General features: G+C 39.1%; 1 protein-coding gene across 2 annotated transcripts; it reads left to right on the top strand.

Annotated features, from left to right (window-relative positions):
- The first annotated feature begins 232 nt into the window (after nt 1-232).
- Nucleotides 233-27,919, top strand: LOC105828915 (serine/threonine-protein kinase Nek4). 2 transcript variants are annotated; one of them, XM_036284580.1, is made up of 8 exons: nt 233-1,678; nt 16,684-16,887; nt 17,782-17,934; nt 18,280-18,526; nt 19,997-20,348; nt 20,473-20,601; nt 20,748-20,853; nt 20,988-27,919. In XM_036284580.1, exons 2-8 carry the CDS (start codon nt 16,693-16,695, stop codon nt 23,094-23,096), a joined length of 3,291 nt encoding a protein of 1,096 aa, XP_036140473.1. In that variant the 5' UTR covers nt 233-1,678; nt 16,684-16,692; the 3' UTR covers nt 23,097-27,919. The 2 variants fall into 2 exon arrangements, with proteins under 2 accessions (XP_036140473.1, XP_028049520.1); XM_028193719.2 differs by lacking the exon at nt 233-1,678 and adding an exon at nt 10,305-11,734.
- The last annotated feature ends 66 nt before the right edge of the window (nt 27,920-27,985 follow it).

Raw genomic sequence — 27,985 nt, 5'->3', positions numbered from 1 at the left:
TTAAAAATGTTCTATCATGTTTTTTTTTCAAGCAATGTAAACAATTCAAGTAATGAATCGTTTGCTTGTTTTCCTTCTCTCTAAAAAGAAAAGAGAGCGTAGGTTTGGTTCTGAAGTGTGGGAAAAGAACCAACAACGTATCTCATTTTTTCTTGGAGCTTCGTATTTCGCGCCATTTGCGGCCTCGCGCGACAGTATCCGTGTTCGCCGCGAGATGGCGGCTGCAGCGGCGACGAGCGGCCGGCTGGCGCTAGCAGAGCCGTTCCGAGAGAGTGCCGTCGCGGAGTCCGCGGAGTGCATCCTGGAGTATACGTTCCACCAGCTTTCCCGTGTATGCGCGCGCGCGTGTGTGTGTGTGCGTGTGGTGTGCGCACGCCCGTGTCACCGTCGTCATCGTCGTCGTCGTCGTCGTCGCGCCGTGTCGTCGCCTCCTCGCGCCGTTTACGTCGCCGTCGTCGTCATCGCCGACAGACCGGAGAGAAAAAGAGAAAGAGAGAGAGAGAGAGCGAAAGAGGTAGGGAAGAGGTGACCCGGCAGTGTCGTGCGTCGGTCACGGGGAGTCCGTGGTCCCGGATCTCGCGCGCGTGTTCCTCCGAGAGAATAACGGAAAAAACGGTGAAACGGTGAAACAGCGGGGCGGCGGACGACGTATGTACGTACGTACGTAGTAGAGAGGTACGTTCTCCTCCGTGTACACGTGTGCGTGTGCGTGTGTGTGTGTGCGTGTGTGTTGCGCGCGGAGCGCTCATGTGTCGGTGCGCCCATGCGTGTGCTTGCGCGCGCGCGGTCGTACGCGAGGGAGCGAGACAGGCGGCGGCGAATTGACGGAGCGGAGGAGTGAAAGAGGAGCGGAGGAGGTGCGAAAGAAAAAGTGGGAAGTGTGTCGCGCGCTCGCGGCACCGACGTCGCACACCGACGTCGTCATCGGCGAGGAAGGTGCCCGGAAGTCGCCTGCTAGTGTGCCGTAAACGCGCGACTAGTGTCCGACGGGCGAATAATAGACAAAGGGGAGAAAACTAGTGACCGCGAGTGGGCGAGGTAGCCCCCGCTGTGAACGGGGGGGTGGCGAGGGAGAGTAGAAAAGGAGAGAAAGAATACGGGACCAGAATACGGAGTGCCGTCGAGTGTAGGAAGGCGTACGGTTGCATCAAGAGAGAAGAGGAGGAGGAGGAAGAGGAGGAGGAGATCCATCAGCGAGCGCACGAGTCTCGCGAGACGGAGAACGGCGAACGAAGGGAAGAGAGAAAAAGAGAGAGAGCGAGAGGGCTGGAGAGGGGTCTGCGTCGCGGACGGAGGAATGCGAGAAGCGACCGAGCGGTGCCGTGTAAACACGCGTCTCGAGTGAACCAACCGACCGGAGGAGAGGCGGCCCACCAGCGACGTTCGATGTCGTTGGCTTCCCCGTCGTCGCCTTCGTCGTCCCGCCGACGGTCCGCGTCGTAGAAGCTCCTCTCGCGCGGGAGGAGCGACCGGGACATCCCCGTGTGTGGCATCGATCATCGTCGTCGTCGGCGCCGCCGCCGCCGCTGCCGCCGCCGCCGCCGCCGGCACGGCAGACACGCGTAAATGAATCCACATCACAAATGACGGTGGGCGGACTAGCGAGGTGCTGCCTGCTGGACTCGTCGTCTGCTGCTGCTGTTGCTGCTGCTGCTTCGTCGATTTAACGGACAAAGAGGTAAGTGTCTCTTTCTTTCTCTCTGTCTTAATTCTCTTCAGTGGACTCTCCTGTGAAAATGGCTTTGGACGTTCTCCCCGTCTGCCGTTTGTTTGTTTTATTGTTCCTAAGCGGTTGTTGCACCGGCCATATGATGTTACCGCCGATAAGATTATTTTAACGCGATTATGTGTATCGATAGCGCAACGTCGATACACGGACGGTTTTTCCGAGCGAAACGCCGCCGCGCACGTCGCTCACGACGACTCTCGTTTTGACGACTGCGTCGTAATTGACGCCGCGATGCTAATTTACTGCACAAATCAGTGCGTTCCCTTTTTTTTTTAATTTCGATCGTGTCTGGAGACAGAGCACAGAATCTCGCAGCATTTCGTCACGAATGAAACCTGATAAGTCACAGTTATCAAGTGAGATAAAATACTTTCGAAGATACAAAATTACATGCTCTTTTTGTTTCTGTGACATTTCAATTAGCCTTACGAGAAGAGACGAGGAATATGAGATTAGCGGGGAGAGTCGAGAGAATAGGCGAGAGCGATAGAATAGAGCGAGAGCGAGCGCGGAGAGGTAGAGACGCGAGCGAGATGCTATCTCGAGCATCTACTGCATATCGAGCCGGAAGAGAGGGCTACGTACGCTCTAGTTCGATCTCCTACTCTCGCTCAGATCTTCTCTTCTCTCGTCTCTACTCTCTATACCTCTCTCTCTCTCTCTCTCTCTCTCTCTCTCTCTCTCTACTCGTATCCTCTATATCTATCGCTTCGATCTCTCTCTTTCTCCGTTCTCCACGGATTTCTTCTTTTTCCTCCAGACGAAGGATGCAAGGATGCACCTCAATGGAAATTCGCCTCGATTAGACTGTAATTAACTGTAAGCTCGGTTAAACTCGCTCTCCACCTACCTCTGACTCTTGTTACATTTGTTTCGTGTCGGAGTATCAATATCGCAAGGCAATTAAAAGAGGACGAATCCATCGATCACGCATCTCGCGCCTTGATTATTCGCGCGAAAATGGTACCGCTCGCACATACCCCTGTCAAGCGCAATAATATCGAGGCTCTAGATTTCTAATACTTTTTTTATCGAGAAAAAGAAAGAGAGAGAGAAAGAGAAAAAAATAGTCCAAGGTAAACGTCTAGTTTTTCCGCGAACGGGCGAGCGAGAGAGAACCTTCCCGGCGCAGGAAACTTAGGCGAGAGAACCTCGAGAGCCGATGCATATCGGTTGCATAACGGTCCCGTCGCCGATCGGTAACGTCTTGCCAATGCACTCGCCAATAAATAGCAGGCCGGTCGTTAGTATAGACACTTTATTTACAGCGCTATCCCGCGATAATATCGATCCCCCTCTGTGCTGCGGAGGGAATCGCCCCGTTTCCGGGAAACCTATCTCCTCCGAGAGAGATATTCGGGCGGGTCCGTCGTGCATCCGATAAATTCTCGCGACGTTTCTCGCAACAGCTACGGCGGCGATGGTGGTGGTAGTTGGTGGTGGAGAATCCTCTCCTCTCGCGAGAAGTTCGAACGGGTAAACACGGCACGAGCGCGCGCGGCGTAGCCCAATGTAACGCGAGAGGAGTTGCTTGCTCCGTTTCTCTTTCACCGAATATACCTCGTATATCCCCGTATCGCGGTCTACATTGTGTACATTGTCAGGTGAAACAATAAGTTAGCCCGCCGGACTAATCGATTATCGTTCTACGGAAACCCGATATTTCCCCCGAGATCCGTATAAGTTTATCGAGGGCCGCGCGAATGTCGCAAAATCGCGTTTATCGCAAAATATCGCGGAGATAGGAAAAGTTGAACGGCACGCTCTAGTTACGATTAATAATTTATTCCCCGAGTTAGGCGAGGAGCAGCGGCGGCGATAATTCCGTATCGCGTATTATAAAATTTGCGAAATAATGCTGATAATGAATATTTCATAATTTTGCCGTCCGGGATGCGCGCGGCCGTGGTTACGTAATATTGCTGTAATAAGGCTAGCAGAAAAGGATTTTTACTGAAATATCCATCGCTGGGGATAAATTATTTAGTTCATTTAATAATAATAATAGTAATAATACTAATAATTGGAATTATTTGAGCTATTATAGTAATAATGATTAATAATACTTTGCCAGTCTTATTAATAAATAAATCGTAAATTTCGTTTTATGCAAATTCAAATAAATTTTATTAGGATCGAAGAATAATAAGCGGAATAGAGATGATTTACGAGTCCTCTGTATTAACTCCTTTTATCTTTTTAAATTACATATTCTGCGAAAGTGTTTCGCCGATTACAGTCTTTCGCCTAAATTAACATCTGGCTTTTAAATGGTCCAATAAAATTGCACACGTGAAACATTAATTACGTAGCTTTGGCAGAAATTACAATTCGTACAAAGCCGCAAAAGTGGTACGCGGCAATTCTGAATTTAATAGCGATATTATTGTGTGTTAACGCTTATCGCTGTAATATCGAATATACGGGCATAATGGAATAATTGGTGTTCGATTAATTAAAACTAATTAAAATTAGATACGATGTTTTGGATTATATAACGTACACAGACCATGTGTGACTTTAATATAGTTTTTCATATTTTCTCTCGTCATGAGAATTTTTACAATAATTTGCATTTTACCGTAATTGAAAGCCGATATGGTAAGAGTAAGAAAAATGATTGACGCGGAAATAGAAAGACTTATCTCCTCTGAAGTTTCCTGTGGAATACTACGCGTGTAAACTAATGTGAGCTACGATTATCGATACACAAACGATTCCACGAATATGTATACGTACACACGTGTCTATCATCTCAGATACACGCTGCTCGATAATAATTAATGCAATACATTTTTGTCAGAGTAAAAAGTTTTGCCTGTTTTTGCTCGTTTTGTTTTTTTTGTTGTTTCGTTTTACAATTGATGTTTGTTAATGATATACGATTGTATAACTCGGGAAAATAATTTTATGTCTTTAACTTAGTTTAAAACCAATATCTGTTAGGATTTTTTTGAATATTCTTGGGAAGAAATAAATTTATTAATTGGATAATGTTATTTTTAACTCATTCCGGTCGATATTTCTTTCCGTTTGTTATATTGATGAAACTTATTTGAGGAAAGTTTTACTAAAATATCACGTAATCTCGCATATTTTCCCCCAAGTTTCGATGAGGTATTTACATATAAAGTTTTTAAGAAATGGGTCTTTTCCAAGAAGTGTTGTATATTACTTTTAATGGATGGGCGTTTCACTCTACTGACTGAAGGATTAAAGCATCAAAGTGATGGACCAGGTCAGGAAATTTCAGACTAAATATAATTAAGTATTATGTAATTGATCGTATGACGAAGTTAATAAAGTTTCCTGTTATTGCAAAAATGCTTCTCTCGTCGTGATAAAACGGAAATGTTTGTCAGATCGTAACCATAGATTCGAAAAAGTCAGTAATTCCCACATGAACTGTTTAACATTTCTCTACATCGACCCTGAAGCATGAAAAAACAAATTCAATAAAACTGGTAGTCGTTTCTGGCCGCTAATTCTATTTGAGCCACGTGGCTTTACAAATTGATCTTAGTTGACTTTTTTGAGTGGTTACTTTTAAGGGTTTTTTCCTTCTCTAATGTATTTTTTTCCCGAGACACTTTACCCGAAACTTTAGATAAACAAAAATCGACTTTTCTTTAGTAAAATGTTTAAAAGCACTATTTCTTTTTCAATATAGAGACAATAAAATATATTAATAATTAACTTTTGGATTAAAATTTTGATAAATAAGGTAAGCTCGAACTTAAACTACATTTTGCTGTTTGTATCTTTGAAACTTGATTTGTTTGTTTAAATTCAAAACTCAATTAAACGAAGTTTTAGTTACGTAAAAATTTATCTTTAAGATTTTCTAGAAATGTGTTATATTGAAAGGATAGGAAATAGAAGACACTGTATTATATGACATTCTTGAAATAGTTTCTGTTCCTATTCATGTGTTTCCTCTGTATTTAAGTGGAAATATCAAGACTTTTGGCATTTCAAGAGCTTGAATGGGATACTCAATGGTACAGAATATTTGAGAAACTAATATCAATAAACACATTTATAATTTATAACTTACTAAATTATTATAAAGCAATTTATTTGCGTAGTTACTTCAGCATGAATGATCGCACATAAATAAGGAAATATTATTAGCGTTCTAATGTAATTATTGATATTATATTTTTATTAATTAAAATTTTTCTCGGTAGTAATGATGTCACTGCTAATTTTATTACGTAATATTACTGATAATTGGATAACAAACATCTCATTTCTTTATCAAAGAAATTTAAATATTGTAATAAAAAGTTTTTTTTAAACTTTTGCAAAAAGTTACAATATATTTTTTGTAATTTATAAAAGAGAATATGGTATTATGACCTTTATTTACATTTTAAATATACTCACAATAATTCCGTTAATCAATATTTAAATTAGAAACTAAATATTTAAATTAAAAACGTAATATTTTCATTCATCAATATATTGTTCAATCAATTCTAGACTCAAAATTATAAAATATCTAATATGTAGGATGTTACTTATGAAAATATGACGGCAACCATTGATTGAAGAAAAACAAAAATGGTAATGTAATTCCTCTATTAAAAAATAAATTTAGTGGAAAAATTGGTTTTGTGTATAAAAATAGTTTTTTTATAAAACTATATTTTTAGAATTAAAATAAAAAGAAAATATTGCAGAATATATATGCAAATATATGTACATACATATGATCTCTCTTTTTAGTACATAAATTGCAGTATTAAAAAATTGTAATATATGTAATGTAAACTATAGCTTAATAAAACGTCAATCAATTTATCGAATAATTATTTCGCTATAAAAACTGCATAATAAAATGTGTACGGAATAAAATAGATAAAATATTAAATAAGAAAACACTCAAATTTATATAATATTCATATAATATTTATTCATATAATAATATACAATGCTCATACAAGTTTACTAGGAATAAAGATACAAAAAAAAGAATAAAGAAGTATGTATAATTCAATTCAAAAATATATCTTAAAAAGGTTTTATAATTAAAAAAAAAAAAATAACAAATATCTTATAACAAATGTCGATTGTTGTGTATTAACATATCAGTGCTACTGTATAACTGCGGACTATCAAACAAATAAAATTCCCTTAGTAATCACTTCTCATTTAATAATAACAAATGATATTACGAGTGGCTATAATATTTACAAGAGCCATCTTCTTCTTCCCTATTAAATATTTTCTAAAAGCAATTTCTATCTCTCTACCGTTGTTCATCGTTCGAGACAAGTTCGGAAAACTCTTTAACTTGTCCTGTGAATAAAATAGATTATTTCCATTTATACTTTCTCTCGATTGCACGTGAACTATTGTTGGTTACCATCAAATGGCCAACGGTGTTTATGCGAGGGAAACGACTAAACGCAACGGCGTTCGGAAGTGGAGATCAATCCGTTTGTCGAGTGTATTATCTCAAATTACACAGATCCGGTCGCGTCAAAGTAATCCGTGCCAGCTCGCGCTGTAGAAACTGTAGAAATGACACTTGTCTCCGCGCGTTGCATTTCGAAAAGGAGAAGCGAGAAAGAGAAAGAGAGAAAAAGAAAGAGGAAAACGTGGATCCATAAAAAATATTAGTTTCTCGCCGCACCTCTATCGTTAGTAAAGTAATCAAGGAAAAAGTTTTCACAGTAATGGAAATATAAAGCCCGTATCACACAGACTCCGCGCGAGATTGTGATTCCGAATTATAGATTAAAGTTTGACCAATCAAATTAATTTAATTTTAATTAGTTTTCCTTTGATTGGATTTTAATCTCCAACTTACGCCTTCTCCAACGCGTAGTGTAATATAGACTAATGGATCATAGGGCCTCGGTGAATTGAAAAATAGAACATTTTTCAATACCACATGAAACTTTTATTTCAAAGAGATAAATCAATAATGTGTTTCTACTCTTTGAAAAAGTATGTACTTTTAAAAACAAAATTGACCATAAAATAAATATGAAATAATAACTTTCTAAATAAATGCGTGTGATCGTGTATATATTTTTTTTCAAAACAGAAACACATACATGATCGAACATATATTTCACGGTTTTTCCATAATTTCGAATCGTTTTTGAAATATAAGTGATGTGATCCTTGAACACATGATGCTGTTTCATGTGATACTTCATGAAAATTACTCCATTTTTCGATTCGCTAGAATCTTTATAACCCCATAACTCCTTAAGAATGGTACGTCTCGCACATAAGAAATCACTGAGGTCTCCATGTGCGGATGTAACATCTCTTCCTTTTTATCCCTTTTTTTTATCTCTTCTTTCTTCCATTGTCAGTCATATTGTCGCTAAATCCGTACGTACAAGTGCATCTGAAAATATTATTCTGATCAAATCTGCACGAGAGATTTCCATATACTTATTGCCGATAGCTTATCGACACTGCCTTTCTGCAACTCCATTTACCGATATCATCCGGCACTGTCAACATGTCATCGCGTATATCAAATACGCGAGTGCGGATTAAAGCTTGCGAAACTGACGGTATACAAAAACGTACAAAAACGAGGGGAATGCATTTCGCAACTTCTGTCAGACGCTAGAAGCGTGATCTCGGAGGACTTTCTTTCCCGGCGAAAGTTTGGATTGGATCCTCGACTCCTTCATAATTGGATCTTCTCCGCGACACTTTTGACTCTTTTCCGACAGTACGGATTTTTTTTCCCGTCAATGTCAGTACACTCTTAACGCAATAATATATGATTATTTCTCATAATATACGATGTTAAAGACGCGACTCGATTTTTTTTTTCTACACTTTTCCAAGGCCAAACCGGGCATAATTAATTTCGCCTTTGTTCGTGGCTGTTCGCAGTCACACACGGCAATACAAACGCTCTAATCGACGTAATTATCATCCTCCCGTGAGGATGAACGCCGCCGCTGTTCCCACTGGCGGCGGCAGGCGCGGATTAGTCGCACCCCTCGGGATAATATCATATCGTCTATTTCTTCGCGGCGCGCACGGTGACGCCGCGGAATCCCGATAACGGTATGCGAGCACTACCTGTTACGTGCCTACGGTACGTTTACGTTACGCATTATCGTCACGGGGCCATATTATCGTCGCTTCGATCGCGAATCCGCGCTCATCAATTACCGTTACCGGCCGCCGTATACCGCCGGTCGTACTTTTGGTTACGCAAGAAAAGCGGATTTTACCGGAAAGAAAAAGAAAAACAAAACGCGCTGCGTAAGAGATACATTGTGCGTGTCTCGCAATCCGGGATAAGTTCCCCTTATTTTTTTCAGTGCAGCCAGAATTCCGGATAATCCCACCAGAATTCAGATAATCTCACACCGGAATTCAGTTTCAACTTACCAAACCGTATAGTGAATAATCGTGTAACCAGAATTCTGCTTAATCTCACCAGATATTTTTCTCACCGTATCGTCACCCAAACCGACTGCTTCAGGCAACTTTTGAGAGAGATGCATCGCGTCCCGGTTCGGTATTCAGAGTGTGCTGCTGTTAGAATTATCCACTATTTCTTGAGGAAAACTCGACCTTTTTCCTCGGGACGAAATTTTTCAAGCAAGTTTGAGATAAGAATGTACGTCCTGTATAAATCAGGATGTTTATTTAGTAGCCACGTAGGTGGAGAATGTGCGAGGGCGAAACTGTGTGTAACCCTTCGCGCTGGATAATTTGCAACCGCCTTTGCTTCTCTGACCCGCACCTGATAAATATTACGTAAGCACTGAAGAATTGCCTTGCCCGCTCCTTTATTTTTCCCCCCCTCTGCAGAGATATCCCGACAAAAAGTGTTAAGGTCAGATCCCGAGAGTTTACCTGCTTCTCGGGTAAAGTAATGGGACAGATGTTTGAAAAATCATTTTCGGAAATGAACACTTTCTATTATATTACGAGATATATATACGTGATCCTATTATATACTTTATATTATACCAGAAGTAATATTAAACCATTCTATAGAAACTTCTTCTGAAGTTTCTTCTCTTAGTGAAATTTAATCCATTAACGCAATTCACGTCTCCTTAATGAACAATCGTGTTTTTCGAGTGAACTCGGCACACTGATATTTTCTATTAGAATTTCAAATTTATCCACTTTAATCGCAAAAATTGTTTTATGTTACGATTACTGCGTTTTTTTATTGCATTAAATGTTAGCCATATTTTTAAGAAAGTCTTGATTTATAATACAAAAAATTCTATACGCTAACAAGTTCTACTCTTTCCAAATTCTTACATTTGTGCTAATAAAAAGATAATTCTGCAAGTTTTCATCATTATGCTGATTGGATCTAAAAAGTCGCATTAAATTTATAAGGTACATCTTGTAGCCAATTTTGCAGAATTTATAACGCTACATTTATAATACTGCAATTTATAAAATACGCACAGAGAGAGAAAGATTTCTTTAGATTTAATAAATGATTTTGTCCGACTATTCCAAAGCACATTTCTTTGATTTTAATAAATTTCATTAAAAATCTAAAGAAATCTTTCTCTTTTCTCCGTGTAGAAATACTGTGTAGTATAAAAGTTAAAGTTACGCTAAACAGAAGAAACTTTCAAAAAGCCCCGATTCAAGCTTAGAATTCGTTTGGATTTCTCCGCTAAAAATTTGTACGTTGTACATCGTATTTTAAAGCTTTGACGCTTTAATAGCTTATCTCGTTAAATACTTTGAATAACGTTAATCTTATCTGCGCGTACGTAAAAATAAGATGGGATCATGCGATGGTGTTTTAAATGTCACGTTTTTTCCGATAGAGACGGTAAACTTTTCGCAAGAATGCACGCCTCGCCGGACAGATTAATTGATTTATCGAGCGAGAGAGAAGTGCGAGGCTTGTATTAGTGAGCACTTGGTTCCGTATACGCGTGTATTCGCATTGGAGTAATACACCGACACCATTACATCGTGACTCGATTTCCCGGATAGCGGCCAGTCGGCAGTCGTTGGCCGCGCCGGCACGTTGTTCGACCTTTCTGTAACATCGAACTCCACCGGCACGCCTGTCAATCTCTCCTCTACCGGTTATTACAGATAACACGGCGGTACGGTTTATTCCGAGTCCGCCTTGGTGATCCCATCGCCGACCTGCATCACGTGCACCATCGCGATGCGCCGCCACGCCGCCGTTCGCTAATTCGCGACTTCCGCGCGTATATACGAAAGTGTTCAAGAAAGTGTATACGACGCTCCGTTTACTGCCGCATCCGGGAAATGCGGTCTATGGAGAGAACGCATGGCGCGATCTAAATTTCAAATGCGGGTCCACGCGCGTTACGCTCATCAACAACGACGGATTATACTTTCTAAGCGCGAAGTTCCCGTTCCCGAGGCGGAATCTACGGCCTCAGACACGTACGTACGTACGTACGTTTGCGAGGGAAAAAAATCAGCGGCCCGCTGAAAAAAAATCTTCCTCCGCTTTTTGCATGAAGTGATAAACGTGTTACCCGTAAAATTATGGCGCGCGCAGTTTTATCTTGAATGTTATCCCGATATTGAAGGAGCGCGGTGTCGCGCGTAATGTTTACTTTCAGCCTCGTGCGGCTCGTATTATTTTCTTGCCGTTTAATCAAACCGGTAACGAAACACGTAACTTTCACACTTTTTATGGAGACTCATTTTGAAGTAACAATCCACGAGCGTCATCGATCGTCCGAATCCTCTCGATACTTCGCGATTGGTGCCGCAAAGTGCGTGTGTTTCAAGGTGTCGGCCCCAAACAGTCGTAAACTTATTACGTGTAACTGACGCTCGTGCATCTCATTATTGCACGGACACGTGCGGTAAAAGCAGGTCAGGCTGACATCGCGGACGCGCACAGGTAGATCTTGATAGCGGAGGACGAGCGTCGTTATCGGTTAAATGTCAAGTTCAATTCGCCGCGACCGACGTGACGGATCCGGATGGATAAAGGATGATTTGGACGTTCGCATTCCCCGCATGTGGAAAATCACTGCGACGGTAAACGCCTTGAATGTACAATTGATGTATTTCGTCGTTCGAGCAGCAGTCCTTTTATTGATTAGGGAGAATGCCAAGAAGCGTTTGACATACATTTAATATTTATAATATATTTTATAGATGATTTTTAATGTGTAAAAAATTAATGTACAAATAGAGAAAAAGAGATATAATTGTATCATGAATTTAATATATAATATAATAATCATTTCTATTAGATATGAAGTTGCGAATACAATTATCTCTCTATTATCTAAAAATAAATTAGTAGATTATAACGAAGCTGATTAAACATTCGTTAATTAATGATTTAAATTAAATACTAATTTTGTAATATTAAATATTATATTAAAAGTTATATATTTAAGAAAAAATTGTGTTTTTTTATCGGTTATTGAAATGAATGTATGTTTAAGCTAAATATTAATTTTATAATAGCAAATATTACATTGTGAATTATAATTAACAAAAATTTTGTATAATTAACTTAAAAAATAATGAAATTATTATTTTGCATGAAAAATAACGTTTTATTTATAAGAAATATAAATACTATTTGATTTCAACTTCGAAATCTCGAACATGTAGTTCCATCGTAAATAGAGAAATATCTGAACACACGTAACTTTATTTTTATGACATTACGAGCTTTGTGTCGCATTACTTGACAACTGTTTATCTTGTTTTCTTTCCGATGGATGTTTTATCCTATTATTTTTGTCGTGTTGTGTAAGCCCTTGTATTTTCTCAGAACTAGCGTAATTCTATAAAGCGCCAGTGCTGCGCCAACGATAATTTAAGAATCCCGTGACGTAGAAAACTCTAATGTTATTATTTAGATCGCTGCAAATACCTAACCGCCTTCGGATTTAAAATAAAACTAGGATGCTCACGTCAGTCAAATTGTTAATCGTATTCTACGCCTATTAATTGCACTACGCGTAAGTCCGGATAAAACCGATGGAACGTTCACGCGGTTTCGCGATAATTGCGAATTATCCCGTAATGCCGTAATGGCAGCAATTACGATTACATAACGGCAATTAATTTCTCATGATAACGGCGAAAAGAATCGAACGCGCCGTATTTTATTTAAATTGAATGCGCTTCCGAAGAGCGTGCAATCGGTCGCGCACACTGCGTCTCATCTCGCGAAAAAAAAAGACATCTGTTGCACGGCGTAAACGTTTCGAATTTTCTGCCAGTGAACAGGTACTTGCGACAAGCGTCAATTTGTCTTAATGGAATTAACACACGTTGACCGGATAATTTATTTTCTTAACAATGAACGGGGTGGTGCAGGGATACGCTCGTCGATAATAATAACAGCGACGAGAATGAGAGAGAATACTCCCGTCTTATTTATATCGCGACATAGGCAATGGACGCGTTTGCGCGAAATAAAAGCCGTAAACCTCGGCGGCGAGTGAATGTCAGTCTTGCGTCAGCATTTGCTATAAATTGCACGGCAAGCATGGATGATTCGATCGTTAAAGCATTAATCTGATCTGTTTTCGTCGAGAGGTACCTTTGGGACACGTAGCGCATTTTCCGAGAAGAAATTTTGACGTGCGGGTCGAAAGAAGCGGTTCGTCTCCTTTATTGGTACCTTCTCCGCGTCGCTCGAGAAGGTTTATTTTTGCGTTCTTCGTAATCCTCGTTAAGAGTATCCGGAGCACGCATGGTGAAGAAATGATTCGCGCAGCAGCTCCCGACGTGTGCTGCTACGCGTTCCGCACGGCAGGCAACGGAGGCGAGAAACTCCTTTGTGGATCCCAAAGGAAATCGTGGGTGTAGTCGTGGGTCGAGATTTTCGCGACCCGTTGTCGTATTGTATTTTCGTGCGCCTATATATGAGAGAACGAGAGGAAGAGAGAGAGAGAGAGAGAGAGAGAGAGAGAGAGAGAGAGAGAGAGAGAGAGAGAGAGAGAGAGGGAGAGCATTATTAATTTATCCTAGAAATGATCTCAAGCATAAGAAAAAGGAACAATGATGCACATAAAAGGAGAATAAATATTCCAGTATAAGCAATCTCATTTTTATCTTTATATTTGAAATAAATATTTATTATAACTAAACAGAAATAAGCCTTATTTGGTCAAAGCGTTTTAGTGCTTATTCTACTTTATTGGATCCAAAAAAGGCATATTTTTACAGTCTTTTTTTTATAGAAATGTATTGGAGCAATTAAGAATGCTTTTGCAATGCTAATTACATAAAAGTTATTGGAACTTAAAACTGCAGACTTCTTAAGTTTATTTCTTTTTTTAGTGATAAAAGTTTTAGCTAAGAATGTTTTAATTTTAATTTTGAAATTAGTTACAAAGAACGAAGCAACGAAAAATTTAGCTTATAATGACTTATGCAGCGAAATTGATCATATTTTGCTGCAGTTTGTAGTAAATAATTTTTAATTAAGTAAAAAGACTTTCAAGAGAATTACTTTTTGACACAAATACTTAAACATATGACAATATGAAATTTTTACATTTTTGGTGATGCCTTGAGATATGACACATCCTTAAGATGCAATTTTTGTAGAAATATTTATTGATTTTATATAATGGTTTTTTGTTATCGTAAATTATCCGAAGATAATATTGGGGACTGTAGATTACCCTCTGCGCGAGTGTTTGAAAATCATTGACCTAAATTACTTAAAAGGTGAAAAATAATTTTTTTATATGAGGTCATGTGCCAACTAAATTAGAATCACTATTTAAATTGAAAATTAATAAAATGGCGACTTTTCAAGATTATTTTAAATATTTTAATTTTATTTTAATTTTTAAAAAAACATCAATTTCGAATTTTTAATGATTCTAATTTTATTAATGCACAGTCTTATATTAATTAATAAAATTTGTTCGTTTTCATGTTAAGATCAATTATTTCTGCAGCACATTTCCAATTTAATACATGCATACATTATCAACTACAGTCCATTGCTTTCATATTTTTCTCTCAAAAAATTCTTGAAAATAAGCCTTTTTTCGGATTCAACAGAGTATAAAATACTTTCTTATATAAATATTTATTAAAATAGACAAAGAAACAGGAAGCACGGGGCATACATCCAATACGAAAGCAATGTAGAGGAGGGAGGTGCGGAATGCGAGAGATACTGCACCGGGCGAATCGCAGCCTCGGCGCGTCGTGTCGCGACGCGGTGCACCGTGGCGACGCGTTTCGCAATTACGTTCCGCCAAAGACAATGCGTTCCCTCGGCAGCAACATTGGCTTCTATTCCCATCCAGCGCTAAATTTGATCATGTACTGCTCACCCCGTGTTCGCATTAGCATTACCTTTGCGCTAGACAAACGGGAATGGGACGGACGAGCGAAGCGAAATCTCGCGCGTTTACCGTTATTTTTTTTTTTGAACTTTTATTTATAAGTTCGTCGATCCTTCTGCAAGTGAACGATCGTAAGCGATAAGCGATCCCGCCGCGTCGCGTCTCGATACAATCGATGGACAACAGATTCTCGCGCTCCAGTTACTCGAGTTTCTAACCCGATATTTCACCGAGGAAAAATCAATTCGCCGAGAATTATGCGCGATTTCTATGCACTCTGGGTGCATTCTGGGCGCGACGTAACTACGTTCACTCGCGGAGTAAAAGTTTGAATCGGATAACTATATTTATAGCGTCGAAGTGTACATTGTGTTCGGTACATTAGCTTTCCACTACGTATTTTTCCGAAGCGATAGTATACCTCTTGTCATTCCACGTAATGTACCTTTTTCACTGCTGTGCCGATCACACGTCTCCCGATGGCGAAGCGATTAATTATTGCTTCTACTAAGCGCTAAAAATAATAGTGACCTCTTTCTCGTGCGGAATGGACCGACCCGTCGTACTTACGCTGACTGTCGGCGAACATTTCTAAACGATCGATCAGAATTCGATATTTCGAGCTCGTCCATTCAACATTATCGTACGGGGGCGAGAATACACTCAAGACACTTTAAAAAAAGAACGGACGAAACACTCTAGAAACTGTAATACTCGCAAATGTGTGTGTGCGTGTATGAATAAAACATTTGGTTAATGTGACGTCAATTCGGACGGAGCTGTTTATTTTATAGAACGCGATAATACGTTTCAAAATGTATGTAATTCTATGTCATGACGACCACAAATTTGCAGGTGCTGCAAGATAAATTGCTCTCTTAAAACTCTGACTTAGATGAATATTTATTTTTCTCTTATGTGTGTCACATTTGATTTGTATGTGTATATAAACATAATACAGGTATTTCTCTACTTATGACTATCTCTTACAAAATCTACGGACTTACGACTGGCATGTTATTGACTAAAACTGAACTAGATTATAACGATGCTGAATAAAAGCATTCATTAATCAGTGATGCAAATTAAACGTTAATTTTTTAATACTGAATATTACACTAAGAACCGGTTGTTGCAACTTCTTGGTAAACTATTAAGTAAATATGTGTCTGTCTTTATTTATTTAAGAAAAAAAAAACAAAGATAAGATATATGCTTACCTGATAGGTAAGTTTACCAAGAAGTTGAAACAACCGGCTCTAAGAGTTACGTATATTAAACAAAAATAGGATATGTTGTTTTTTAATCACTTGTTGAAGTTTATCCATGTTTAAGGTAAATATTAATCTTATAATAGTAAAAATTATATTAAGAAATTAAAATTAAAGATATTTTGTTTTATTATAAGTGAGTATAATATTATATTTATATGAACAACTGTAGAATAGACTTTGTCATTTCTTAAGTAGAGATTATAATTATTTTTAATAATAAAATAATTATTTTGTATAAATAATGTTTTATTTATGTGAAGTATAAACGCTATTCGACTTAGGTTCAATTCGATTTACGTCATGAGTAGAGGAACACCTGTAGTTGTTTTAGATAAATGTCTTTTTTCATTACTGCATAAAAAAAACTTGTAACTTGCAGCGGCACGAGATGAATCGAAGAGTGGGATATAGCAATTACGATGGCAAGATCGCCGGGCTTTACGACCTGGAGGAGACCCTCGGCCGCGGTCACTTCGCCGTGGTGAAGCTGGCACGACACGTTTTCACCGGTGAGAAGGTCGCAGTGAAGGTGATCGACAAAAGCAAGCTCGACGAAGTCTCGAGAGCTCATCTCTTTCAGGAGGTGAGAGAAATGTAATCGCGGTTATTTCCAAATGCCAAATCTGTCGCGATATACTCAAAGTTCTTTGGCGGTTCTTTCTCCTTCATTTTTATGTCTCATTAATTTTAAGGAAAACGAATGACATACTTCCTTTACTCAAAAATGACTTAAGTAATTATTGGAAAATCGGAATGTATAAAACTCATACATCTTCCGTCCTTTTTAATATCTTTTTAACATAAAGCTAAAGATTTATTTTTTGTTTTATATTTCTCGTTCACAAAAAATAGAAAAGAAAGAACGTTTTTACTGAAGCATCAAAAATACTAGACTTTTAGCTGTAGCTAATCTAGCTTTAGCTATGCAGATTTAAAAATAGTTTTGTTGGCCCATAAAAATAATTATGGGATACTTAAGCTTATGATGAGTAAGATTGTAAAAAGTTTCCTAGAAAAAACATTTGATTTTGAATATCCTATATAATTCTTTGAATCATTATTTTTTAATCTGTTTTTAACTACATTTCCAGACACTTTAGCAAAGCCACTTATATTCAGATGCATTCGACAAATAGACGTTCTGATCTTTGTTTCTGTCTTGCATGGCACGTGACTGTGCAATCGGGTCACAGTTACTTTCCGCCTGTTTGATATCCTAATGGAAACGATAGAGAGTGATGACATCCTGATTCGCGTAATGTCATTTTGATGGCTAGTTCGTAAACGGAGATCGAATCATCTCGCGTAGTTGCATCATCGTACAAATGCACGATAAACCTCATGGCGGTGAATCTAAGCAAGATAATGATACAAATGGATAACAAACAGAAACTTGGTTGATATGTGAATTAAATTCGTTCAGGCGAAACGAATTTCGTTGCCTGTTTATCGTAATCGTGAGTTGTCTGTGTCGCAGGTGCGGTGCATGAAACTGGTGCAGCATCCCAATGTAGTGCGGCTGTATGAGGTGATAGACACGCAGACCAAGCTATACCTAATTCTAGAGCTCGGCGATGGGGGGGACCTCTACGATTACATCATGCGCCACGATAGCGGCCTCAGCGAAGAGGTATTGTGGCACGTCTATTGTCGTTTTATTATGCCATCAGCTTGCAATTACCGCGCGAACAAAGGATACAAGTTTAGCTCTTTGATATATAATATATACGTTGAAGGTAAATTTTCTTGAACGTAAATTGTCACAAATTGATATTTAAATTATATAAAAAATCAAGCTTTTCATGAAAGTTGTTTTATGTTAAATTTAAAGTTAATGTAATTAAACGTTTTCTTAATAGAACTTTTTATATGTAACTTTTTCACAAAACATGTTTATTAAATTTTTTAAATTATAGGATAATTATTATTCACAAGCGCGACAAGCATGTTATGAACGTTTGATTTTTTGCCTCAGGTGGCCAGGACTTACTTTCGCCAGATAGTTCGAGCTATATCATACTGTCATCGTTTACACGTAGTGCACAGAGATTTAAAACCTGAGAATGTCGTGTTCTTCGAAAAGCTCGGTACGGTAAAGCTGACGGACTTCGGGTTTAGCAATAGATTCTGTCCTGGTCAGAAGCTCGAGACTTCATGCGGTTCGTTAGCGTACTCTGCCCCAGAGATACTTCTGGGCGATAGTTATGATGCCCCCGCAGTAGGTAAGTTTATTAATTAACATAATTAAGAAAGAAGATGACCTAAGTTATTAAGACTCTGTTGCATTTATTCAACGACTCTAAATTCTAATTATAACTACAGAGAATTAGCGTTAAAGTTATGTCCTTCGTCGAAAGTTCTACAAAAGGTACAATAGACTCAAAATTTAAGAGAAAGAATTTTATTTAAAACTAGCTATGCCCTGCCACGCGTTGCTCTATTCTTATGCTACATTTTTTTCAAATTTTCTTTGCTTTCGTTGTTTAACTTTCAAGAGCCTTGCTTTACTGTTGCTCTTTTTATTTTATTTTTGAATAAGCATTTATCTATCTTTAATAAATCTAATATTCATTTATTCACTTCTAACTTTTTTTTTCTAAAAGCTGCCATGGATTTAGAAATCCATTCAAAAGACTGTTTTAAATAAGTTCCTTTTTTTCAATAAAATAACAGCCATCTTTATTTTTCTTATTACCTTAATTTAAACACAATAGAAACATTCTTTGCCTCTCCCGGTCTCTCCCGTCTCTCCCCGTCTCTCCCGTCTCTCCCCGTCTCTCCCGGTCTCTCCCCGTCTCTCCCGGTCTCTCCCGGTCTCTACCCGTCTCTCCCCGTCTCTCCCCGTCACTCCCGGTCTCTTACCGTCTCTTCCTGTCTTTACTCGTCTCTCCCGGTCTCTCCCGGTCTCTCCCCGTCTCTACCCATCTCTCCCCGTCTCTACCCGTCTCTCCCCGTCTCTCCCGGTCTCTCCCCGTCTCTCCCCGTCTCTCCCGGTTTCTTCCCGTCTCTCCTGGTCTCTCCCGGTCTCTTCCCGTCTCTTCTGGTCTCTCCCCGTATCTCCCGGTCTCTCCCCGTCTCTCCCGGTCTCTCTCCGTCTCAATGTGTCAAAATTTCAATAATATTAATGAAAAACTATTTTTTACACTTAAATTATGGCCATCATTTTTGAAACACCAGTATATCCAAAATCAAACCCCATAAGAACACTCCCGTTTTCGAATACAACATTGTGTCAAAATTTCAAATCCTGCCATTGATTCTAAATTGTCATATACACGCTAAAAGAAACATTCTTAAATTAAAGGCCTGCATTTATGAAACGACCAGTAATAAATCTAATATTTATTTATTCACGTACTTCTAACTAAATTTAATACAACGTTGTGTCAAAATTACAAAAAAATATCATTTAAAAAATATTGTTTAAAATTAAATTATAGCCATCATTTTTTAAATACACGGTATTTCTCAAATCAGACCCCATAAGAACACTCCCGGTTACGAATGCAACGTTGTGTCAAAATTTCAAAGCAATCGGTGAAAAACTTACGGAGATCTTAGATGAGGAACAAACATTTACATTTTTATTTATATAGATTTAAAATACAATACGCACATACGACTTAAAATACGAAAGTGAAATTGTCGTACTCGCTTTGATAAACTATATTTGTTATTTCAATTTGTTGTAGATGTTTGGTCCTTAGGTGTGATACTGTACATGTTAGTATGCGGCCAAGCGCCATTTCAAGAGGCGAACGACAGCGAGACGTTAACAATGATTATGGACTGCAAATATTCGATTCCGTCACACGTGTCCGACGGCTGCAAGCGACTGATCGCGAAGATGCTCGTGCGGGAACCCGAACGCAGAGCGTCCCTCGAGGAGATTGCCGCGGATCCGTGGTTGGCGATAGGTTCCGACTTGGACACGATGGAGACGCTGCCGCTCGTATCGCGTCAACAAGTCTCTGATGATCATCACAATCATATAATATCCAAAATGGTTAACGGTCACATCGCCACCAAGGAAGAGATATTGGAGTGAGTAGACATTAGGAAGAGATTTGACCATTTTGATCGTGCCTTTTTGCGTGTTAGTATATTTTAAGGATGCGTCTTTGGCGCTACGTTTTAGTAGCGATTTTCATAACTAGTCTTCTTACAGAGCGCTGGACAGGAATGAGTACAATCACATTACTGCGACGTATTTTTTGTTGGCCGAAAGAAAATTGCGCGCTCATCGACAAGAACAAATGCAGAAAGCTCGACCCGAAGCCCTGGACGTTTCATCAGGGTATGTGTTAACTACTGAATCACTCATTAGTATCGTTGCTGTATGTGACTCACTTAGAAAATATGCTACATCTAAATATTTATGTCGCATACCACCTTTAATGAAATCATTAATATACCACAACGCATGCTGTTAATTTTATGCAGCCGGCAGGACGATCTAACAACAACTCTACGCGCGGACGACAACTCCCTGAGCACTGCAAATCAGTCATTATTAACAGTGCCACGAACACCGGGTGACATACCACAGGTTTGTATCGCGCGTTTGGCGTCTAGAAAAACATCGATCAATACGTGACTGAATGTAACATTAAAACAGACAATCGCATTTTTACCGGAAAGCGTTTCTTGCGCGGAAAACAAAGATGACTATTCTCATTGCAGAATGTTCGTACGCGGAAATGTAGTATTGTCCAAGAAGAAGAAGATGAGGATGACGTATCCTCTGGCCGAGATGAACGCGGAAGTAACTCTGCACTCAATTCCTTCAATCGTCGTGGTTCTCGATCTGAGGGAAAACTATCTCATATACTACAAGAACGATTGGCACAGCTTCCGGAGAAGCCTGTGCCGAATCAACGGCATTTGCACCAAAAAGAGGATGCCGTTATTGCTGAATCGTCTCATAGGGGAGAAAGAAGACTGAAGACTACGAAAAACGAGAAAGATGATAAAACGTCGTCGCCGATGCATTCGAAAGGAGCGGACAAAGGAGGTAATGTACTTTTAGAAAAACTGCCCCCGAAGATTACCTTAACGTGTGAAGAGAATATGAAGAATCGATTGAGTGCGAACTGTCCATCGACCGGATGGGCGGCGAAAAAAGCCACGAGCACGGAGGCCAGGCCCAAATCGGTAACCGAATGTTTGAAATCGACTGGACCGATACCAGCAAATAAATGGAGAATGGGCGCTCAGCATCATAGATTTAGCGTGCCGCTTACAGAATCTTCGTCGGGGATTCCTTTAAAACCGTCCGATATACCTTCGACAACGGCGACGACGACGACGACTAAAACACTGCACGAGTCGTCGACTGTCTCAATACCGCTTCATCCAATCAGTGACAATCAAGTTACTTTAACACCTAAATACAAGACGATGCCGTCCCCCAGTGGTAACTCGTCTGCGACACTGAATGAAATCCTAGAGGACGGGGATGACACGCATGGATCAGTAAACTCTATGGAATGCGGGGATACGACGACGTCGAAATGCCGCGTTGTCAGGCGAACAACGTACGAGCAGCGAAGAAGCAAGTTTCATAAAACGCGCACGACCTCCTGCTCGAGTTCGGATGCCAGCGATGATGACAGTGAGAGCAGAAAGAAGAGGGCGCACAAACTCGGCGCTTCCACGGGTAAACCCTTACCTCCGAGACGCGACAGTCACGACGACTCAAGCGACTCACAAGATCCAGGAGGAAGCGGCGGAGGGCGTGGTGGTGTCGGCGGAGGAGGGAGCGGAGTGAGTAATGGCGAGCGCACGACAACGGATACACAACCGACGACAACCGAGAGCAATCGAAACCATACTAGTAGCGGCACTAACACGACAAATACGAGCACAACGAACGGAGGGGAGCGGCATCGGTGCACCGAGAATCAGGTAATGTTTGGTAGGAGGCATCGAGCTGGTAGGAGAAGAGCCGGCGAGACGCGATTACGTGAGAGCCAGTCGTTGAATCGTATCACCGAGGTCCAGGAGGCCGAGGCACCCTTGTCCTGTCACAATCATTGTCATGTGTCGCGCAATTCAACTGTAATTGGCACGCAAAACGTCTCATCGTCGTCGTCAGTGTCGCAGAATAGCACGGCTTCTCAGCACAATGTTGTCCCGCCTGTGTCTCAAATAGCAACCACTACTGTACAGAAAGCCAAAGGTCTCGGGGCGAGGTTGTTGCAAAGCTGGTCGCTCAGTGCCGGAAAATCCCTGATACCGCAAGGGTTAAAGCAGCAATCTGCCCGCAGTCCTGATGGAAAGAGGAACGGCTGTCCACGACAATCAGATGATTGTCAGACAATAAGCGGCACCAACGATGAGCGTCGCGGTACGGATCAAAAGTGCGCGAGTCAAATGATGTGCAACGACAAGGAGAACCGCGGTAACGGCTCAATAAATCGAAACGAGTGTAAGAACAGGAAGATTCGATTGTTGAGCCGTTACTTTGCCGTGCACAAGAAGCTCTGTGTACCGCTGCCAGGTATCTTTGGCAAAGGACGCCTTTACAAAGCTCGCTCATGCGGCAGCATTACTCGCGATCGCGTGAGCCCGCCGTCACCTAAATCGATGCTGTTGGTCGAGGACAAGTGGCGGGAACGTCGTCAGTGGTGTGATGCCGCGACAAAGCATCGTGGTAGCGACGGAGATATCAATCAGAATTTAGGCCTCGCGCATCTCGGGCAAGAGAACATCGGTAAGGGCTGCACCGGTATGCCCAACGTGTGCCACATTCATCTCGGAGACGCTTCCAAGTGTTGTAGCCTTTGTTGATAAATCGCTTCCGCTTGAAAGAGGCAGAGAACTCAACCCCCGCATCTTAGATACGCGAAATGAGAGACACGTATGAGTGCGAGTAAGTAAGATCAGATTCGTTCTCGTGTCAGTGACGTAGCTAAGTGGCATATGGTCGCGAGACGTCTTTCACGATAATCTTTTTTTGATACTGCGAATAATTTCTAACGGGTTATCAAGAAAAAAAAAATTCCTATAGTTTGAAAGATTTGATGATTTTTTGGAGGGGGGGGGGGGGGGGAAATCGTAATTCAGAACGGCGTAGATGCCACGTCTTTGATGCAATCTTAAGGAGAACAATAGTTAATGATTTCTGAATGTAAAATCGAAATCAGATCTGTTTAGGAATTATTTTATAAGCAATTCAGAGTGCAAAATGTGCTCATAATTAATATTTCCAGAAAAGTATGAACTGTTGCTCGCTGATGTCCAAGTTACGTTAAGGACGCGCAACTGATATTCGCGCGAGTGGTAATTGTTAACCACAATAGTAAAGATTACGTGACTCTGGTCTGCCATCAACGTATTTGACTGATCACATCATATCCCCGTTGATCTGTAAAGCACAGAGAACAAAGCAACAATAAGAGAAAGAAAAATGGAGCGTACCGATATTTGTTGGTCGTTCCGAGAGAGCTGTATCTAGTCCATATGAACAAACAATGTATTAAATATTACAGAGTTTATGATAATTATTATATTATTATACTATTATTATGATATTATTATTACCACTATTACTCTACTGCTACTATTACTACTATTTATCGCTACTATTACTATTACAGTCGCTATTACTATTGCGAGAGAGATCATTATCATCTCCATACTATCATCATCATCACTATTATTGCCATTATCATTATTCATCTCTCTAAATATTTACTGCGCAAGAAAACTAGCACGGGTGTAATGTATAATGCATCGCAAATAGTAAAACAATTCCACGTCACGATTGAAATTTGCAGTCGATCGATGCGGAGTCGTGCAGTATGAAAAGTGTCTTCCTCGTTCTTATTTTTCTTTCGATTTCTCCTTTTTCTTTAATGCGAGATTCCTCTTCTCTCTTCTCTCTTCTACATGACACATCATTGCCTTTACAAAGCTTCCTAACTTATTAAGACGAAAAGCAGATAGTTTTCAAATGGCGGTTGATTATATTTATATAAATATATATATTAACGCGCGCGCACAAATTAACATCGGATGGAAATATAAGTGTTCTACAACGGTAGTTTGCAACTGAGTTGCGTAAATGAAAAGGAATTAAATGATTAAGAGAGAGAAACTCGCTCCGTGGTATTTGTATACGTTAAACCCGGTGCGGGAATAGAAGTATTCTTGAGCAAGCAATGCGCAACGTAAAGCCCACCGAATACGTGAATATTCTGCGCGCAGATGTTAGAAGCTTAAGGGTAAGGCGATAATAGCAATCGTCATCTATATTGATTCATTCTTGTAGATCTAAATAATCGGCAGCGAACAATAGGTGCAAGATTTGTTGAACGTGCTTGCCGGTTAAGCCACGTTCTTTGATCATTCGTTCCTTCCAGTGTTCGCGCCACGTATTACGATGGCGTATACATCTAGACAGGATCAATACGAGATCTAACTTTGCAAGTTTTTTATGGAAAGAAATGGAAAAGTCGTGATTATTTCATTGTTAAGACCATACTTTTCTCTATTTTATATAAATATATAAATTGGCGTCGTTTTCATCAAATTTTTCTAAATCATAATTTTCATAAATACTACGTTTATCACTGCTCCTACAAGACTCATCAGAAAATAAAATGACAAACTTTATGAAATTTAAACATACAGCTAAAGCTTGACATGCTCGTTTTTTGAAATATTGAAAAATTTTTGAATAAAATGGCAATTAGTCAAGGTCAACATAGAATTTTTTAAATTTTGAATTTTTGTTCATTTTTAGCTATGACAAAAAAAAATGAATATCATAAAAAAAATTCTGCGTTAAACATTAGTTTTTAGTCTTTGGAAAATGTTTATAAAATTACATTGATCGAACCATCTTGAAGATATAGATAAGTAGTCACACGTTTTTAAAAATATAATTTAAAGTAACATCATATTTATTGCTTTATAATATAATTTAAATATTGAATAGAAACATATGATCTTACTATGAAATAGATATAGCTTATTATCTATTATTTATCTTTTTCTATTTTTTCTATAAAAAAATTCACAAAGCCTCGTCTAGGTGTACATGCCTCCTTAAGTCACTTATGTCACATATAGACGGATATCATCGTCTCTCTATCATCGTCATCATCGCGAGTGCATCCGTTGTTTAAAAATACACATGACAATGGTAAAATAAGAAGTGTTTCTCATTAATGTAGAAGAAATGCATCAGTTTTATTTTTTTCTTTCATCACGATGGATACTTTCAGAATGTTTCTTGCCGGGAAAAAATCTAAAATTTTCAAAGAATTTTTTCTTTATCTTTGAAAATCATGAATTTTTATGGAACTTTATTAATACGGAAATTTTTGAAATTTTACCTTTAAATTTACATTTTCTTTAATTTGTTTTATTTTAAAATCTACCTCTTTTCTGACAAAGTTTTGTTTCTTTGATCATTTTCTTGATAATGCAAAATTGATTAGCAATAAATGTGACATGTTCACGTATATTCTCGTGTAACTCGCAAAGTTTTTAACTTAAACAATTATCGACAATACAGTACATTGTTCTAAAATAATATTAATATTATTTATTTAATCACTTCACCGTTTTTGTATTTTCGGCGAGCTAAATTCGTGTATTGCCAACAGATCCTTATATACTATATTTAAAATTTATATTACTTTTTTAGTACTTTTTCAAACTTAATATTCAAAATTTAAAATAATTTTTTTGCAATTGTATAATTAGTGAATATTGAAAGGTATAACAAAATAAATTTATCTCACATAAAATTACATAAAAAGTTTTTCCAATTTTATCTGGAAGAATTTTGAATAAAATACTTAGAAAAGACCCAGAATTCTTAAGGAATATTTTTATAAAATTTTGAATAAATATCCTATAAACGCTTCTTTACAATATCGTTATCCGATCATTTCTCTCACAGATTAAAAAACGGTTTTGCTAAAGTATTAAAAAATTTAGATCTGAATACAGATCTGAAAATAATTTTATTAAACTATTAAAATAATTGCATAACATTATTCATTATGTTTAAATATCCTTCACAATTATTTTAATGGTTCTACAAAAGTATTTTGTGTGATAGATGTGTATCTAATTAAAATTTTAGATACTTGAGCAAAACCGTTCCTTTTTATGCAAATTCACGCATTTCTGTCCAATTTGCGAATCTCGATGATCGAGTGCTGGGCGTTCGACAAATATCGAGATGACTTCTCATGAGTTCATCCATTTTTTAGCTCATCCGTTTCACTTACAATATTATTCGATTAGCATAAAAGTGTAAGTTCGAAAATGATACATAATAAGAAGATGTTAACATAAGGTAACTATCGATTCGCCGCCGCTCGTCAAACTCCTCATTTGCTCCTCTGTTTTTCGTCTTTAAGTTCGCGTCTACAAGATGTGTCGATTCTAACTTTTTTGATAAAGACTGAAAATTCCGTAATGACTTCTCAATAATATCTCGACTACCAGATACCTGCGCGTCGCACGATGACGATGACCTAACGAGACCAAAAATAAATAATTCGTAAGATTCACAGACCTAAGTTTGCACTAGTTGCAAAGTGCAATACAAAGTCGTACAAAGCCAAGTACCTTGTGTCGATGTAGTCGTTGATTTTAAGGATCCGACTCAATTTTATCTTTTTCACCCATTATTGTAGCGTATTCAGCAACTCGGGAGCTACTTTCGAAACTCGAAGCTAATAATCGCGGTGTACACATGGGCATTAACGTTATTTCACTGTAACGAGAGTAAATATCTCGGAAATGATAGGACTTTAGGGTACAAGAGTCTCTCCGTTAGGAACAATCGAGCGAAGATTATTGTTGCTGTAATCGACGGCGAGAGAATTGTCTAGCGCGCGAAGCTCAAGAAGGATTTCCTCGCAGGCGCCCCTAAGTCACGTACGGCTTGTCTCAGTCCTATATTTATGTAACAAAACAAAGGCATCTCTCGCATAACTCGAACAATGTATTATATATTCTGGAGTTGCAAATAGAGCGAAGTGTCTCTTCCATGTACATATCTTTGGCATTTTCCTATATCCTGGGAAAACCGATTTATCCTAGGAGAGCTATTGATAAGTAAGAGAAAGAAAGAATGAGATATTTTCGTGCTAAAATACGGAACGTCGATTCGAACTGAAATGCGATAATCGCGCGCACACACACACATACACACACACATATACACACACATATATGTATATCGTGAAATTTACGTACAAGTTAACGTACCACATCGAACGCATGTGATTTCGTTGCAAATCTGCCGGCTTTATTGCTGTTGCGCTGCTCGTGTTAGTCGCCCATCCTCCCCGTTTTAGCGAGTAACGCCGCTATTTCGAACGCGCTGCACCGCAAGTATACGAGAGAGAATTTTCTAAACGGTCTACTCTTTTCATTCGTCCTAAACGTTTATCCGGCCTGAACAGACCAAAGTTTTCCCTCCCGCCCTTGTCATCTCCCGTAGTGTCCGACTCGTCACCCCGATTTACTGCCAAGCTCAGTGTTAACGACACACTACTTTGCTAAACCGGCATACCATAAGATCTGTAAACCGCCAAGCATGAACGTTCATGCACTGTGTGCCCAGATGAAATAAATTGAAATGATAAAGTTGACACTCACGAGACTTTCGTACTTCACCCTCTCTTTTTCATTATTGTCTTTCCCAGCAT

This window comes from Monomorium pharaonis, chromosome 3 (assembly GCF_013373865.1).
Source record: "Monomorium pharaonis isolate MP-MQ-018 chromosome 3, ASM1337386v2, whole genome shotgun sequence".
Lineage (NCBI taxonomy): Eukaryota > Metazoa > Arthropoda > Insecta > Hymenoptera > Formicidae > Monomorium > Monomorium pharaonis.
Note: the sequence above shows the minus strand (reverse complement) of the source record. Positions and strands in the feature narration are given on the sequence as shown.

Excerpts from the sequence above, each read along its gene's own strand:
- LOC105828915 (XM_028193719.2), top strand. The coding sequence starts at position 11,636 with ATGTCAAGTTCAATTCGCCGCGACCGACGTGACGGATCCGGATGGATA. Across the intron at positions 17,935-18,279 it reads ATAGCGGCCTCAGCGAAGAG|GTGGCCAGGACTTACTTTCG; the intron begins GTATTGTGGCAC and ends TTTTTGCCTCAG. Across the intron at positions 18,527-19,996 it reads TTATGATGCCCCCGCAGTAG|ATGTTTGGTCCTTAGGTGTG; the intron begins GTAAGTTTATTA and ends AATTTGTTGTAG.